Source organism: Plutella xylostella, chromosome 18 (genome assembly GCF_932276165.1).
Source record: "Plutella xylostella chromosome 18, ilPluXylo3.1, whole genome shotgun sequence".
Taxonomy (NCBI): domain Eukaryota; kingdom Metazoa; phylum Arthropoda; class Insecta; order Lepidoptera; family Plutellidae; genus Plutella; species Plutella xylostella.
Genome location: NC_063998.1, coordinates 10,590,026 through 10,606,305, shown reverse-complemented (window position 1 = coordinate 10,606,305; position 16,280 = coordinate 10,590,026). Strand labels below are relative to the sequence as shown.

General features: G+C 40.6%; 1 protein-coding gene across 1 annotated transcript; it reads right to left on the bottom strand.

The window, feature by feature from the left end:
• Nucleotides 1-1,883: 1,883 nt before the first annotated feature.
• On the bottom strand, nt 1,884-11,980 carry LOC105380853 (polyserase-2). Its single transcript, XM_048627527.1, has 10 exons — nt 11,801-11,980; nt 11,467-11,710; nt 10,928-11,162; nt 10,462-10,602; nt 9,916-10,062; nt 4,693-4,756; nt 3,570-3,810; nt 3,021-3,255; nt 2,684-2,857; nt 1,884-2,066 (listed from the first exon to the last, which is right to left on the bottom strand). Exons 1-10 carry the CDS (start codon nt 11,850-11,852, stop codon nt 1,920-1,922), a joined length of 1,680 nt encoding a protein of 559 aa, XP_048483484.1. The 5' UTR covers nt 11,853-11,980; the 3' UTR covers nt 1,884-1,919.
• Nucleotides 11,981-16,280: the final 4,300 nt, after the last annotated feature.

Here is a 16,280-nt window from a genome sequence, read left to right as displayed (position 1 = left end):
GGTTCTCATTTGCAGAATGTCGAAGCGGATGCAGAGGTGCCGGGGGCGCGGGAGTGTGAGCACTGCCAGTGCTTCAACTTCGATATGTAAGTTACGACCCTATTAAAGAAACTGTAAATGTAAATAATGTAAATTTGTCAATGGAGATAGATTCCGGATCGGACACTTAATTATATCACAGGACATAGTATTGTAGGTATATAGAAAGATATTATAGGAACTGTAAGTAATTTGCAAAAGTGTAACATAACGTGTCTCTATAACGGACATAAAATCATGCCAGTGGGTTACTTTGTTGCCAAAGTAACTTATTTAAACCAAACGAAGGACGTGAGGTTCTACGTGATTAAGTATGGCGGGCCCCCACTTTTAGGCCGTGAATTTATGTCAAAGTTAAACATGCATTTTACAACATCTGTTAACAATGTCGCATTGAGTTTGCCTGATGTGGATGTGCAGCAATTTATGAAGCAATATCCAGACATTTGTAAATATGAGTTAGGTTGCTGTAATAAGTTTGAAGTAGATATACACCTGAAAGAAGGTGCATCACCGAAGTTCTTCAGACCACGAAGTATTTCCTTCACGCTGAAGGAGAGGGTGTAGGAGGAGTTGGCCGGCTGGTGCGCGCCGGCATACTGGTGCCGGTGCGGTACTCGCACTATGTGACATCAATTATATAGTGCCCGTACTTAAGGAATAGGAAAGGCGAAAATGGTGGGTGATTATTCGAGTAGGCTGAACACAAGGATATGGAAATTGATAAATACCCTTTGCCTCGCATCGTGGAGGTATTATTGCTAAGATAGGTAGCGGAGAACATTACTCTATAATAGATTTAAGTAACGCCTATAACCAGTGCAAGTTGTCAGAGCTCTCAGAAATTCTTACAACGATAAACACGACAAAGGGGCTTTTTAAATATACGCGGTTATTATATGGTGTAGTGAACGCACCGGCTATTTTCCAACGTTAAATGGAAAATTGACACTCAAGAATCCAGGGAGTTAGCTTATGGCTAGATGATATCTGTATTACTGGGCCTAACAAACAAGTGCACATGTCTAGGTTGAAGGAAATATTAAAAAGGCTACAGGATGCACGGCTTCGACGGCCGAATGGTGTAGTGGTTAGTGGCCCTCACTGCTATGCCGAAGGTCCCGGGTTCGATTCCCGGCTGGTGCAGATATTTGTTTAAAGACAGATTTTGTACTCGGGTCTTGGGTGTTGTTATTTATATTTAGTATGTATCTATCTATGTATTTGCTTAGATATACTAGCTGTCCGACACTCATAACACAGGTTATGCCTAGCTTGGGTTCAGATGGTCGTGTGTGAGATGTGCCCACATATTTATTTATGCAGGCTTAAGATTAAAAAAAGCAAAATTTTAATATTCCAACACAGCGTGACGTTACGCCTGGTATTTAGGCTACGTTATCGACAAACACGGCTTGCGCACCTGCCCGCTAAGGTAGAGGCTATATTGAAGACGCCAGCTCCAACCAATGTACTCGAGGTAAAACGGTTTTTATTGAGCGGAACTACAGCCAGAATCAAAAGGAGCCCACGGCGATCATATTTGGTGTCAAACATTTTCATCAATATTTCAACAACTGACACGGATGGGTGACCAATTCAAGTGGTTCATTTCTGGACGCTTCCATTCTTCGAACGGCACGTAAAGCCGTGGGACCTGGTTGCTGCTTCGGCAGCAGTCGTTAAGCCTAGTCAGAACCCTTAGGGCAGCTTAAAAACAACCGTGCCCCAGCAGTGGGGACGTGATGGGTTGTGACGATGATACCCTTTTTGTAACACCCTTTCTGTATACAATCTATTGGCCACTCCTCAGTAAACAAAAAAACAACAAAATAGAAAAAATATATAATAATTTATTGCAAAAACTTAAAGTTAACCCCTCAGACGGCGTGTTCCTCAATGAAGTCCCGGAAGGCGCTGACTCGCGCGAACATGTCGGGGGCGCCGCGCGCGCAGGGGAAGCCCCACGACACCACGCCCACCTGCCCGCCGATGTCCGTGCGCACCAGCGCGCTGCCGCTGTCACCCTGGAAACGAGAGTGCGGATTAGAAAGAAAGAAAATACATTTACCTATTTCGAATTCAAACAGAAACAAAAAAAAAATAAGCTTAAGAAGTAAAGTTTTGAAATGAGCATAAGTGTTGCTTCCTGGTGCTTGATGGATTAGGGTAAATGTTTGAAATATAAATGGTGAAGGAATGAAATATGGTGGGGAACCAGTGCTCATTTGCCACTGTATTATTTTTCTCGATGAGTTTAATCTCGATGATTAGGCATGGTGTTTCATAAGTTCAGAATTTAGAAAATCATTGAGAATAAACATTTCCTAAATTCTCTCACACGTTAGCATAACACTGTTTATTTATGGAGGCTCTTTAGTGTCCCACTGCTGGGCAAATCATTATTATATCATCATCATTATTGATCCTATAATAGTGTAGGCCTCAATTGTGTACGCCCACTTTATTTTTTATTTATTTATTGGTCATGTTCCGTTTTTATGGACTGTTGCATCACACCAGCCCAATGTCATCAGACCATGTACTTTATATTCCGGAACAAAAGAATATCTAAATCTTTTGACTTAAAAAAACGTAGGAAAGAGCGAAGTAAAGCAAAATTTTCATCTTCCACTGGACTTACGTTGCACATGCCGTGGTTTTCAGAGTGGAAGACGCACAGCTCCAGATGGGGCTCGATGTCGGGTGCGCGGATGTTCAGGTCCACGGAGGCCTGCGCCACCTTCTCCACACATTCCTCGCCGCTGATGGTGGTCAGCGTCAGCTCCAGCAGGGTGTTGGAGATGGGACCTCCGGCCTGGGGAAAGGAGAAGATAGGGATAAGTTTGGATGTTGATTTGTGACGCTGGTTTTGGCTGGGTTTGATTATTAGAAGTACATTTACATGACGCATTTTAGTCTGAATCCAACTAAAAGAGCTGGAGTCAGTCCACGAATCCGAATAAAACCATGGAACTCACCCGAATCCTTCCCCATCCAGTAGCCCTGGTTTCGATGCCTCCTTCAACGAAGCCAAAGCTGAGAGGAATGGGCTTGACGGTGTCGGACATGCGGACCTCGGTGGAGGTCATGAGGAGGCCGATGTCGTTCTTGATGGTGGAGCCCAGGTAGTGCGGGTGGGTCACGTTGCGCGCGATGGCGTAGGAGGCGCCGCCCTGGTTCCACACGTTGGTGCCCACGGTAGCACGGTAGGAGCTGGAAATATGCATGAGGATGTTGCTATGAGGAAACGTGTACTATGCTGACGCTAAAGCTGTCGGTCATGATTATTGATAAAATCGTCATAATGTTAAGTGTTAAGGAAATTAATGTTTTAGCAGGCTGGTCTAAATCATGAAATTTACTCGATAGAACATATTCACGAAAAAACTTGATGTTTATATATTTTTATGGTATTGGTCAGCGCTGAACATGGGTAGAAGTAGAAACATTCAACATAGTTCTTGTGGTAAAGCCCCATGAGTCTAAAATTGCTATCGAGTGTCCACGAGTTGCCACAAAACACTTACCTGACAAGAGATCCAAAGCCCCAGGCACCCTCAATGCAGTGGGCAGCAGTGAGGATAGTCTGGGTCGTGATGAGGGAGCCTCCGCATGACAAGGACCTGATGATAGATCCTACGGATAGCGCTACCATGTGCGGCGCAGACCCCTCCTCCGCAGTGGTGCCACCCACGATGCGGTTGGTGGCTGACGTGTCCACATGCTCGAAGAAGATGGACAGATCTTGAGCCTCGAGGGAAGGCGTTGCTGTAAAGGTGAATAGTGTGAAGTTGAAAATTGATTAAGGAATGCTAAGAGTGCAAGTAAATCTCAAGATGCCACTTACCGAACACTTGGATTTTTGATAGGTAATTCTTGGGAGCTAAAAAACAGCGTGTTGCCCGTGATGACCAACGGTACCGAGGTGCCTAACTCGAGGACTATAACTTTAGGCCTTTTGAGTAGGTTCACAGTCACTCAGCCAGCTATGGATAGGGCTATGCTCGGCGTGTCTCTACGTGATCGAATCAGAAATTAAGATACCCGTAGACGAACCAAAGTAACCGAAATAGCTAAGCGAGTTAGTAAGCTGAAGTGGCAGTGGGCACATTACTCGAAGGACTGATGGTCGGTGGAGCAGAAGAGTCCTCGACTGGAGACCACGTACCGGCAAGCGCAGCATTGGGCGGCCCCCCGTGAGATAGACAGACGATATAGTCAGCGGGGAAGCACTGGATGCGGGCCGCCTCCGATCGGACAAGATGAAAATCATTGGGGGAGGCCTATGTTCAGCAGTGGACGTCCGATGGCTGAGATGATGATAATGATGAAAACACAGGGCGGAATTTCATGAGTAACGTTCTCGTTGTTACCTTATTAACCAAAATATTATATATTATGGAGCATCAGATTTACACTATCTCCAGAAAGAAAAGCACACAAATTCATTGAGCTTATTGACACTTTACAATAGGATTTAAAATGACGTTGTGATATACAAATTTCAACTTTTTGACTGACGTCGAAACTCGTGAGTTTCTGTAAATTTTAACCTTGTTGTAAATTTACAATACAGTCTATGAATTTGAGGGTAAAATTTAATGTAGTGTTTACACATTACAAGATAAATAATAATGATAATTAACTCACCTAGGCACCCAGAAAGGAGTGCTATTAGCAAAAATCCATATTTAAACGACATGATTCCCTCTTTGTTTTAAACAGTTTTAACGTAAATCAGACCTTGGGATCTTTATATAAAGAAAAATCTTGTAATTCGTCAAACGTAATGTAACCTGTGATATTTAGTTGAAACCTTTATTGTGTTCAATTATACATAAAAACTGAAGCTCAGGATTTAATGGTTAATTTCCTTATCTGAAACATATTTACTGTATTAGCAATTGTAATCAATTAAGATTAAATTTATAAATTGAAGTATTATCTAAAGTACCTATATTATTATCTTAACTCGCGTGAAACGTAATTTAGAAGCCAGTGGGCATTGATGTTGTTTGGTTTGTGTTTATGAGTAATGTCCATAGACGTCTATTCTAGATTTCCTAAGTACCTATACTACGCGTGTCAAAAGGTTGAGCAAACGATCGAAATATTTTGTTCCGTCCAGCTCTCATTATCAGTGGCAAAAAACTATGATTCCTATAGAAAAATTTGGCACGCGAGGTTTTCATAGAAAAGGGTGCATTTGTTGTATCTGGTATAATAGACGTCTGTGAAATATTAAATCCTTTTCGGTGCAACACACCCGTCAAATAATAAAGTTATCTGATACAAACAAAAACTAGCCTTATTCGAATGTAATAAGGGTTCTGTCAGATGTCTTTCCCCGTGAAACAAGGTATAATGAAATAATTTATGTGAACAAGTGCCATACAAAACAAGAATTTTAATTGAATGATGTAGGTTACGTACATATAATTCTATCATCATAGATCATTGATAAACATCATAATGAATAGAATAACGCTATAAGAAAATATGCCTTAATGCTTCCATTATTAGCAATTTTTATTTCATTTAGATATTTGAGTTTGTTAAGACGACGACTACTACAGGTACAAGGTCAACTTCCAAACAAAAACAAACAGCTACTTCTAATCTTTCGTGAGCATGTGCCTCTAGATTATCCCTTTTGTTCATAGAAAAGTTATGGGACGTTTTAGCTATTGAACTTATTGTCCCTCTCTGTCAACTGTGGGTTTGGGGGGGATGTAGTTAGCCTTCTCGTGTGAGCCTCACGCTTCGGCCTCTCAGTGCTCCGGCCCCTCCCGTGAGTAGCGGAACACCATTCATGGTGCCGTGAAACCGATAACTAGACTCCAAGAGAACAGGGTTCAATATGGTTCAACCCAGTGGTGGCGACGCGGTTCGCAACCCGTCACGCCGTGTCTCTCGGAGGAGCGAAAAGTGGGCTGTGGAGACCCGCATAGCCACGATGAATATTTGTGGGGGTCTGGATGGAAAGATAGATGAAGTATGCGAGGTGTTTAACACAAGAGGAATGGATTTGCTATGTGTGAATGAGTCCAAGCAGAAAGGTAAGGGCATTACCACGCACGGAACTCTGACAGCCTATTGGTCAGGGGTTCCTGAATCAGAGCATGGCTGTCAAGGGGTTGGGATTGTCCTATCTGAACGCTGGAATAATTGTGTAATAGAGTACGAGTGCGTGAGCCCGAGACTTATCTGGATCCGGTTAAAAGTGTGAAATATTATAGGTTTGACGAGATTGTTTGTTCTGGGGGTTTATGCCCCGGACACGTCAAAGTCTACACAGGAGAAAGATGAGTTTTGGCTAAGTATGAATGGAGTGTTAGATAATTGCGATGAGAATGAAAGGGTTATTATGCTCGGTGATTTTAATAGTTGGGTAGGTGTACAGCGTGATGGGTATGAAAGTGTATTGGGTAAGTTTGGTGACGTAAGAGTGAATGAGAATTGCAGTTATCTTCTGGATGTTTGCTTAGAAAGAAACCTTATAGTTTCTAATTCTATGTTCAAGCACAAGGAGATACATATGTATACATGGCAACGACAGAATGAAAGGAGTATAATAGACTTTGTGATTGTGGATGAAAGATTACGCGTAAACGTTGTTGATACTCGAGCCTATCGGGGTGTCAATGTTGGAACGGACCATTTTCTGGTTGTAAGCCGGATTCGTGGTCTGTTTAATTATTGGCGACACCGACCTTGAGTATCAGCAACAAATTTAGAGCGTATCAAAGTAGAAACATTGCAAGATGATGTAGTAAGTGAAGAGTATAGAAGAAGTTTGAAAGAAAACTTAGAGAGCACTAATATCTTAGATGAAAATGATTTAGAAGAAAAATGGAAGCGCTTGAAAGACAATTTAGTTAATACGTCGGTGAAAGTATGTGGAGTGAATAAAAGAAAGAAGAGTGGTAAGAGGGAGCTTACTTGGTGGATGATGAATGCAAAAAGGTAGTGAATGAAAAGAAGATGGCATGGTTGGATTTGTGGTCTAAAAAAGCCAACAACAGAATGCAAGGAAATCAGGGAATGGAAGATGAAATGAAAGAGATTCGTGAAAAGTATGTTTTACTAAAGAAAAAAGTAAAAGAAGTGATCGAAAGGAAGAAAAAGGCATTAAAAGATGAATGTGATAGAAAATTCTCTGACAACTTTCGAGCGAACATTAAATTGTTCTGGAAGTTGGTAAGAAAGGCTCGAGGGAAGTCAGAGAATACAAATCTGGATGTGATAAGGGATGAAAATGGAGATGTTTTGAATGATGAAAATAAAGTCCTTAAAAGATGGAAAGAATATTTTGAAAGTTTGTTTGAAAGCACAGATTGTATGACTGTAAGTGATGTAGAGGTAGAAAGTGAAAGAATTGTAGATGAGGAAAACAAGATAAGTATGAAAGAAATTATGGATCCATAAAAAGAATGAAAGTTGGCAAATCGGCCGGGTATGATAGGGTATCTTTAGAGATGCTAAGAGCGGGAGGTGGAGTGGCTGCAAGTGAGCTTTACCAACTTTTCAATGAGTGCTGGCGTTGCGGTACGGTGCCACGCGACTGGTGCAGAGCGGTCATAGTTCCTTTGTATAAAGGAAAAGGCTCGCTCCAGACCTGCAACAGTTACCGCGGCATCAGCCTCTTAAGTATAGTTGGTAAATTGTATGCAAAAATATTGATTGAAAGGGTAGTGAAAGAGACGGAGGAAAAGATCTGGGATGTGCAAGGTGGTTTTCGAAAGGGGATGGGATGTACGGATCAAGTCTTTTCTCTACGAAGCGTCACAGAAAAGGTCCTTGCAAAGCAGCAAAAGGGGTTCTGTGCCTTCGTAGATTTAGAAAAGGCTTATGATAGAGTGAGGAGGAATGATTTATGGGAGACACTATCCGTTTATGGAGTGGACGGCCACCTGACGCGGGCACTGAGGTCCCTTTATAGGGAATCTAGTGCGTGTGTCAGGATAAACGGAGCCTACACTGACTGGTTTGGTATCCACAGAGGTGTTAGGCAGGGATGTGTGGCTTCGCCTTGGCTGTTTAATTTATTTATGGATAGTTGTCTCAAGGATATGAAAGATGACGAAAGAGGTTTGCGAATAGGAGAGTTGCTTCTTAAGTGTTTGCTGTATGCTGACGATCAAGTCATACTTGCATCGTCGGTAGAACAGCTGCAACAACAAGTAACTCTCATGCATGAAAGTTTTAAAAGGAAAGGAATGAAAGTGAATGTTAATAAGACGAAAGTTGTGGTGTTTGAAAGAGAGGAAGAGGTAACTGAATGTAAGATCACGATCGAGAACGAAAAAGTGGAGCAAGTGAATGAGTTTGTTTATTTGGGTAGTCTGTTTACGAGGGATGGGAAATGTGAGGGGGATATTGAAAGAAGAGTGAAAGCGGGAAATAAAGTAAATGGGGCCTTGCACTCTTTCATGAGGAGTCAAAACGTGTCTCAAAAGGCTCGATTGGCTGTTCATGGGGGAGTGTTGGTCCCTACACTAATGTATGGAAAGCTGGGTTTGGCAGAAGAAGAATGAAAGTAGGGTAAATGCTGTTGAGATGCGCTCTCTAAGAAGTATGTGTGGACTGAAACTGAATGATAGGATAAGGAATAGTGTTATAAGAGATCGAGTTGGAGTAAAAGAAGACGTAGTGACCAAAATTGAAAAGGGAATGTTGAGATGGTTTGGTCAAATTGAAAGGATGGATGAAAGAAGATTGACGAAAGAAATTTATTGTGCGGAGATGTATGGTTGTGTCGGTAGAGGACGTCCTAGGCGAAAGTATGTCGACCAGATAGGCGACATACTCAAGAAGAGCCAAATTAGGAGTTTCCGAAACCGACGTGCGTGTATGAAGAGACTTATGAATGTGGAGGAAGCGAAAGAAGTATGTCAAAATCGTGGCACGTGGAGATCCATAGTCTCTGCCTACCCCTCTGGGAGACAGGCGTGAGCATATGTATGTATGTATGTATGTCTGTCAACTGTTCTATAAATAAGGAGGTAAATCTATAATTTATAAAAGGCTAGTATTTTATTAATATTACCCTATCTATAGGTAGTCTAAAAGAGTGCAATGTCATTCAAGGAAATCTGCCGTATCATAGCATAGCTTAGGTGTTATTCTCGTAATTCAGAGATGGGTTTTTTCAGATGTTGATTTTGTCAGGTTTACCAAATCAATCATAAATATCACTAATCTCGATTTCCTTTTTTATAGAGCTAATTAGATAAGTTCAGGATTATGATAGTTAATTCCGTACGCCATACGTCAACACTGTGTCTTAAAGTTTGTGAAGGAAATAATAGCAACAGGTTTTGTAATGACAGGTAAACAAATTAAAGTTACAAATGTAAAAACATGTTTTTGTTTACAGAAAACTAATAATTTGCAGATCAAATTATTGATTAGGTACTTGTATAAAAAAATATAAGTTACATCAAGTGTCGACTATCTCCATTACTTTCATTTTGTAAGCTGTTGACTAATTTATTTATTCCAAAACAGTGAAACCCACAAACCTAGGTAGGAGTAGTCAGATCTCTTCTTCAACTATGAACTATATCTGATGATCTTCAAACCTCTGATCAGGGCCTCTGTAGTACGAGTGTAGTACGAGTTTTGCCATTTATGTAAACGAAAAAAGTTTTGGTTTTCTTCTGTCACCTGCATACATTATCTGTCAAAAGTTTCATGATAGTTTCTGCTAGAATAGTTTTCGACGAATTATCAAACCTGTAGTACTAGACGTACAGTAATTCATGGTCACTTTTTTACCATATTATAGTTATTTTTAATATCATGAATGAAGTAAGGCAGGAAGGAAGACAAAACCAATTATCAATTCAAATCATATATTCCTTTAACTCAAACAGCATTAGACTCGATGAACCGTCGGAAGGCGCTGAGTCTGACGTACACGTCAGGCCCGCCGCGGCCGCAGCCCAGCATCGACCAGGAGACCACGCCCACTTGACCTCCGATGTCGGTCCGCACCAGGGGACTGCCGCTGTCACTCTGTGGAGGTTTCAGATTCCATGGTTTAATGTCGGTGGTCCACAATGTAAACGCTGGGTTCGAAAAAAATAAGTGGTGATTGCATTTTGTGGAGTGAAATCCTCTTAGTGTGTCAGTAACCTGTACTATAAGTAAGTTCTTAACTAACCGTGAAGTAACCTGTACTATAAGTAAGTAAGTACTTAACTAACCGTGGAGTAGGGTTTAGCCAGTTAGATAAGTCGTAAATTTCTGCCTGCTAAGAGTAGGTAAGCCAGACGTATAAAAAGTCTAGTTTATACGGCCGACTCCTTCCGTGCAACCCTTTTTTTACGAGGGGGATATCTTCACTACCCTGTACCCTGAACTATGCAACCCATTTCGAAACTGTGCAGATACAGGACACTATCGTGGACTTACGTTGCAAGTGCCTCGATTGTCGCGCACCGTGCAGAGCTCTATGCTGGACTGGAACATGCTCGGGAACGCCGCAGTGCACTCTTCACCGCCCATCGTGGACGTGACCAGCTCCAGGAGATTGTCGGACCTGGGACCCTCGGGCTGGACACAAAATTATCAATCAAAAATCGATATAATGAGCAATGCGTTATTTATATTTCTATCGACAGTCTTTTGTTGGATGTAGAGTGAAATATAGACTTACGATACGAATAATTACTCGTACTTAGGCTTAGATATGGCTCAATGAACTTTTTTGATTGTAAAATAAGTAAGGTCGTTCAGCAACATCTATCATCCACTTTATCTTTTTCCAAATCATATACCAAAAGTTGTTTATAATAAACACCTGAGCCACCACCTTTTGGCATACTGGCTTTGCAACAGAACAGGTAGGTTTATTACAAAACGTATCATCTAAACTCACTCTAATCAGTCCCCATCCGGTAACCCTGACTTGGACCCCGGCGTCCACGTGGTTGAAGCTCAGCGGCATGATCTGCACGAGGTCGGACAGCGGCACCGGCGCCGCCGTGACCAGGAGCCCGAGGTCGTTCTTCAGCATATTCTGCGAGTAGTCGGGGTGGGTCACGAACCTCTCGAACGCAAACATGTAGCCCCCCTCCTTCCATAGGTTGGTGCCGACGATGCCGCGGTACGAGCTGTGGAGGAGAGTTGAAAAGTTGTAACATAAATAGTAAATTTTTATTCAATGGGTGTAACTTTTATTTCAAATATATTCGATTTATGAAAAACGTCATTTGCCGAAGAAAACACTGTGTTTTCCATTAAAAATAAGTGTGACTAACGACGGACATCATCAGGTCTTATAGCAGGGATACAGGGCTCACAATATCTTCCTCCATTTAGATCGATCTGCCGTCGTTGTTCCACTTCTAGCCAATGCCAGTTTAGTTCTGCTATTGACAGACAGAACACTATAAAACAACTTCACCATACAATCACCTGGAAAGTACCCCAGCTTCTGTATGCACAACATAGCAGTGGGCAGCGGTGAGCACGGTCCTTGGCGTGATCAGAGAGGCTCCGCACTGGTAGTTCCTGATGACGTCACCGGCGGATAGTGCCACCATGTAGGGGGCTGATCCGACAGCCGCTGGAGAGCCGCCCACGATGCGGGTGGAAGGGCCGACGTGGTCGAAGAAACTGGAGAGGTCGATAGTATCGTCGATCTCTAGGGACGGCCTTGCTGCAATGGACGATAGAAGAGGAATGGTCAATTATTGTCAATCATTTTTAAATTCGGTGTTTTATTTTTTATAAGGTCTTCCAAACTTACCTAGGCACCCAGAAAAGAGTGCTAATAGCACGATTCCGTATTTGAAGAGCATCCTTTCTTTGTCTTGTGAAGTTTCACAATTAATAAACTTTCGGACAAGTTGTAGTTTATACGGCAGAATCTCAGAATACGTCTAATTTAATATGAGTCTCTGATATTTATTAGTATAGGTATGTTCAACCTGTAAGACTTCGAAATCCAAAATCAACACATAATGGGTTATTTTCATATCGGAAAGATTTATCTACTGGCTTAGCCAGACCCGATTAAGATTATTTTATTCCAAGTAAAAAAATATAAGTTTAGAAAAACCCACATACCTATGTGGGTGTTGTGGGTTTTTTGGTACCAAATTGTTTGTTTTCATAATTGTTTTGGTTGATAGCGAATACCTACGTGTCAAAAATGAATACAGGGGAAATAACGAATGAACGTAAGTGACAAGTCATAGTCTAGATTATTTTATCGGTATCATAACGAAACAACCTAGTGCACTTAAATACCTACCAATCAGCAATCGCCTAACTGACTTTGTTTGCAAACAAATACGAATTAAAATTATTACAAGAAAATAATGAGCAGATATCAATAAAAATATCGTTATCTACACGTCTTGAAATGTTTAATAATTAATGCGTTTCATTGAGTAATTATAATCAGGTAATACATCATTCATTATCTAAATTATCTTTATTGATTGACTTCATTAACGACTAACTATTTACCGCGAGCTTGGCTTTGGTGACGTATATGGCTTTATAGGAATGCGACCACGACCAATCCGTACCCTTTATTTATATTTATAAACACTTTATTATATACTAAATACACATCGTTTACAAAAAGGGACTTCAAAAGTAGTGTATACTAAGGCAGACTTATTGCCAAGAAGCAATTTCTTCCAACCAACCTTTAATAGTTTTTTTATGGAATATACAAAATCAAAATGAGTTTACCTACGATAATTTTGCTGACGTCCTATTTTATGTTCAAATAACACATTTTAATAGCGATAAATGATTCCTTAGTATAAGCTAAATTGGTTTTTGTATACTTTCATAATTTATTACTAAGCCGGGACTTAAAACGTGAATGGTCATTTAGAACTTAAAAGTACTAAAGTATAGTTCTGTAGCTGAATACTAAGTGCTGCTTTACCCAAGTTCTAATTTATAACCCGAGCGATAGCCAAGATAAACATTAAATTATTAAAAGCCTTTAATGGCCCTTAGATATAATTTTCGATCCCTATTCTGATTTACATTACACACATGTATACCCCTATATAAATTCGATTGTATATAAATTGTGGGGCAGCTTACTGATTTCTTCAAAATTTTACCCTCAAGCCATTGTAATAGTTCTACATGCCAATATTATTTGTAGGGATATTTTTTCTATACTTACACACATCCAAGTCTTTCATACCAAAAATACAATTTTTCTAATCTCCTATTTAATATTGCTGTTACTAGGTTAATTGTTTGAATCCCTGCTATTAAACATAATATTATTACCTATATGGTATTAATGAAGGATTTCCTAGTATATTTATCATGGATTATATTTCAAATAATATGATAACCAACTTGTAAAGCATCCCCGACTTAGAGCTTTGCCTAGGAAACCTATTGAAAATCCTATTCGAGTAGAACCTAGGAACATGGAGCCGCCAATACTCAGCCCGTCATTTGTTTGGCTTCTACAGATATGGCCTGATATTTCCATTCGGACTCTATAAGGTTGAATCTTATCAGTGACCGACTTGATGGTAAGGGTAACTGTTGTTGTCATGCTTAATAAGTACCTAACTCAAAAAATCTAAAACTAGATGTAATTCTATTCTAGATTGTAATTTCATATTCTGTTAAAAATAGAAAGATTTTAGGAACAAGTTTTTCAGTGTAACCTTAGGCTCGACACTGACCAAATTCCACCCTGTAGGTACATTAACTTATTCTTTAGCATTTGGATTTTCATTCTAGGCTTTGAGTGAGGTCGGTGTGGATGAGACGGCTGAATGGTCTCTCTATTGACGATAAGTAGCTACGAGTATGATACTTCAATAAATGCAGAACCAGTTGCTGAACTTGAATCTTCTTTTCATTGAATGCTATATTGCATTACATATTTTGAAGTAATAACATTTCATAAACATTGTACTAGTTATGCACCTCTGCCTACCCCGTAAGGGAGTACATTAGTACAAGGCGTAAGTGCGTGTTTTTTTTTTGTACTAGTTACAAAGAAAACCAGTAGTGGCTGGATGAGGAAGGCCGAGGACATAGAGTGGTGCTTATTGCAGTCCAGCAGTGGATGACGCAAATGAACAATTACACACATACGTACCGGTCAAACTCATAACCTTCCATTTGTCCACCGGGTAATAAACAAACATTAGGCACCTAAAAGTCACTCGCATTCAAATAGAACCATATCCGACTATACGGGCGAGGAAAGCCGGTTTATTGTCCGCACGCAACAAGGCGGCCGTAAGAGCCGAGTTTTAGTGTGAAAAGGTTCTTCAGTGAATACGCGTTCATTATCTATTAAGCCTCTTAAAAGCCTGCTCAGCGTGCGGAGTTACTGGAATGAGAATGCTTAGTATAATAAGGGTTTGCTAGTTTTGTTAGTTATTTACTTTCAGTTTCGTTAAAGTTACTTACCTAATTAGTAAATTTTTGCTGATTTGTTTATTTGCTACGAGCTGAGCCGATTATGATAGAAAAAGTCTCCAGCAATTATTTTGATATGTTTTAGCTATTGTTTTACCGATATAACAAAAACTTTATATGTAGTGAAAGGAGAGGAAAGAAAGAAAATGTACACTTCAGTGAACTGGTCCAACTGTTGTAACCTGCAACCGTACCACCACCATAAGCAGCGGCAGTGTCACTCGCCTGTCAAACATTAGTCAAGGATTGTTAATTACGAATTTTGGGTGGTGGAAACCCCTCTTTGATACATCCGTAAATAGTTGCTACAAATAAACGTGAACCGGTTTGAGAGCGTCAAACGAATTACTAACTACAGGCTCCTACACTACACCCTACAGGACCACGGGAGGAAATTGCATAAAAATACCAAAACGTTTCCAGGTTATTTGGGATAAATTCGCGTTGACGCCAATACCGCGGCACAGTCAGTGGGGGAAGCTGCTGTCTCGTTGACGACGTGAACGCTTTGAAAAATAACATTGTACCTATACATACTAAAGCGAGGTATTTTTATTTGTCTAGTTACTTCCCATCTTATGGCCTTTTGGCTTGAAAATGTTAAGATTTTCCATGCCATTTGGCTTCATATCTATAAACATACCTAAGTCCAAAAGATGGGGACAAGCAGTCAGCTCCAGTTTTTTTTGTTGCCAAATCCGTGGCGATTCTAATTATTTAGTGAAAGATAACTTAATTCTATTGGAAAGTTATTGTGAAGAAACTTGAGCTACACAGAGCTTCTGAAATATAATATTAAACGACCGTTGAAAGTTATTTGGCGGTACACTTCCTTTATAAGTTTCCAACTTTCCGAGAGACTGAAGATTAGTATATAATATTTATACTATATAGTGAATCCTTATATGTAGAGTAGATAGATATACCTTATAGATAGATTTTTCGAATAAATTATATAATAATACTCGCGATTGAGTAGCTTCTAGCTTGCCTCAGTTGGACTAAACTGAATAGGAATCTCTGTTTTGAAAATGCTGGCAGACTTAATGAAGCATGAGTGTGACGGTGACAAAAGTTAAATCTTAACTAGGATTTGTCGCCATGGTGAGAGAATTAATCAGTCAGAAGGGCTAATACGGGGCGCATTTAAGACGTGACAACAGTTCTCCGTCGCGCTCGCTCTTGAGGATGCCCGAAGTGAGTGAGGGCGATGCGAAACTTATGTCACGTTTTAAATGCGCCCCGTGCTACTAGCCCAGATTAGTAAAGTTATCAGTCGCGGTCTGCACAGGATGCGCTGGACATTATAGTTCAGTTTATAAATAAAGCTAGTATTTGTTATCGAACTCGTGTAGTTGTTTGTATTTTACTTATAGTGGCACGATTTTATCATACCTTCCCCAGAATCCACCCTACGGTGAATTTTCTGGGGTAACAGATCGTAATAACCGGATTTCTTATCTATTGCAAATAAGACGTTATAACCCCTCAGGTAGTCTCCAAAACGCATTATTGAAGTATAATACGTAGGCTTCTCTCAAAGCACGCCACTGGATGCGATATGTAGCTTTCCGCATCCAGGCAATTCTATTATGTTGCTTACGGACTAAAGGGACTAAAGGGAGTTTTCCTCGCTGTTTGAGAAGGCAAGGGCAGGATGTTTAAAACACTTTAATATGGGCAAAATTTCAAATTCAGATTTTGGCAAAAGGGACAGCACCTGAGGTGACGCACTTAGTGATCGGCCGGAATGTGTCCGTCACGGCCCCCGCGCTCTTTGACCCGAGGACGCTGAGAGCGGCCTT

Bases quoted from the DNA above. Each gene is read 5' to 3' on its own strand.
- LOC105380853 (XM_048627527.1), bottom strand. From the start codon at position 11,852: ATGCTCTTCAAATACGGAATCGTGCTATTAGCACTCTTTTCTGGGTGC. The intron at 10,603-10,927 runs GTGAGTTTAGAT...TTTTGTGTCCAG, and splicing joins CCGGATGGGGACTGATTAGA to CCCGAGGGTCCCAGGTCCGA. The intron at 4,757-9,915 runs TGAGTTAAAGGA...ACTGTTTAAAAC, and splicing joins TCATCGAGTCTAATGCTGTT to AAAGAGGGAATCATGTCGTT.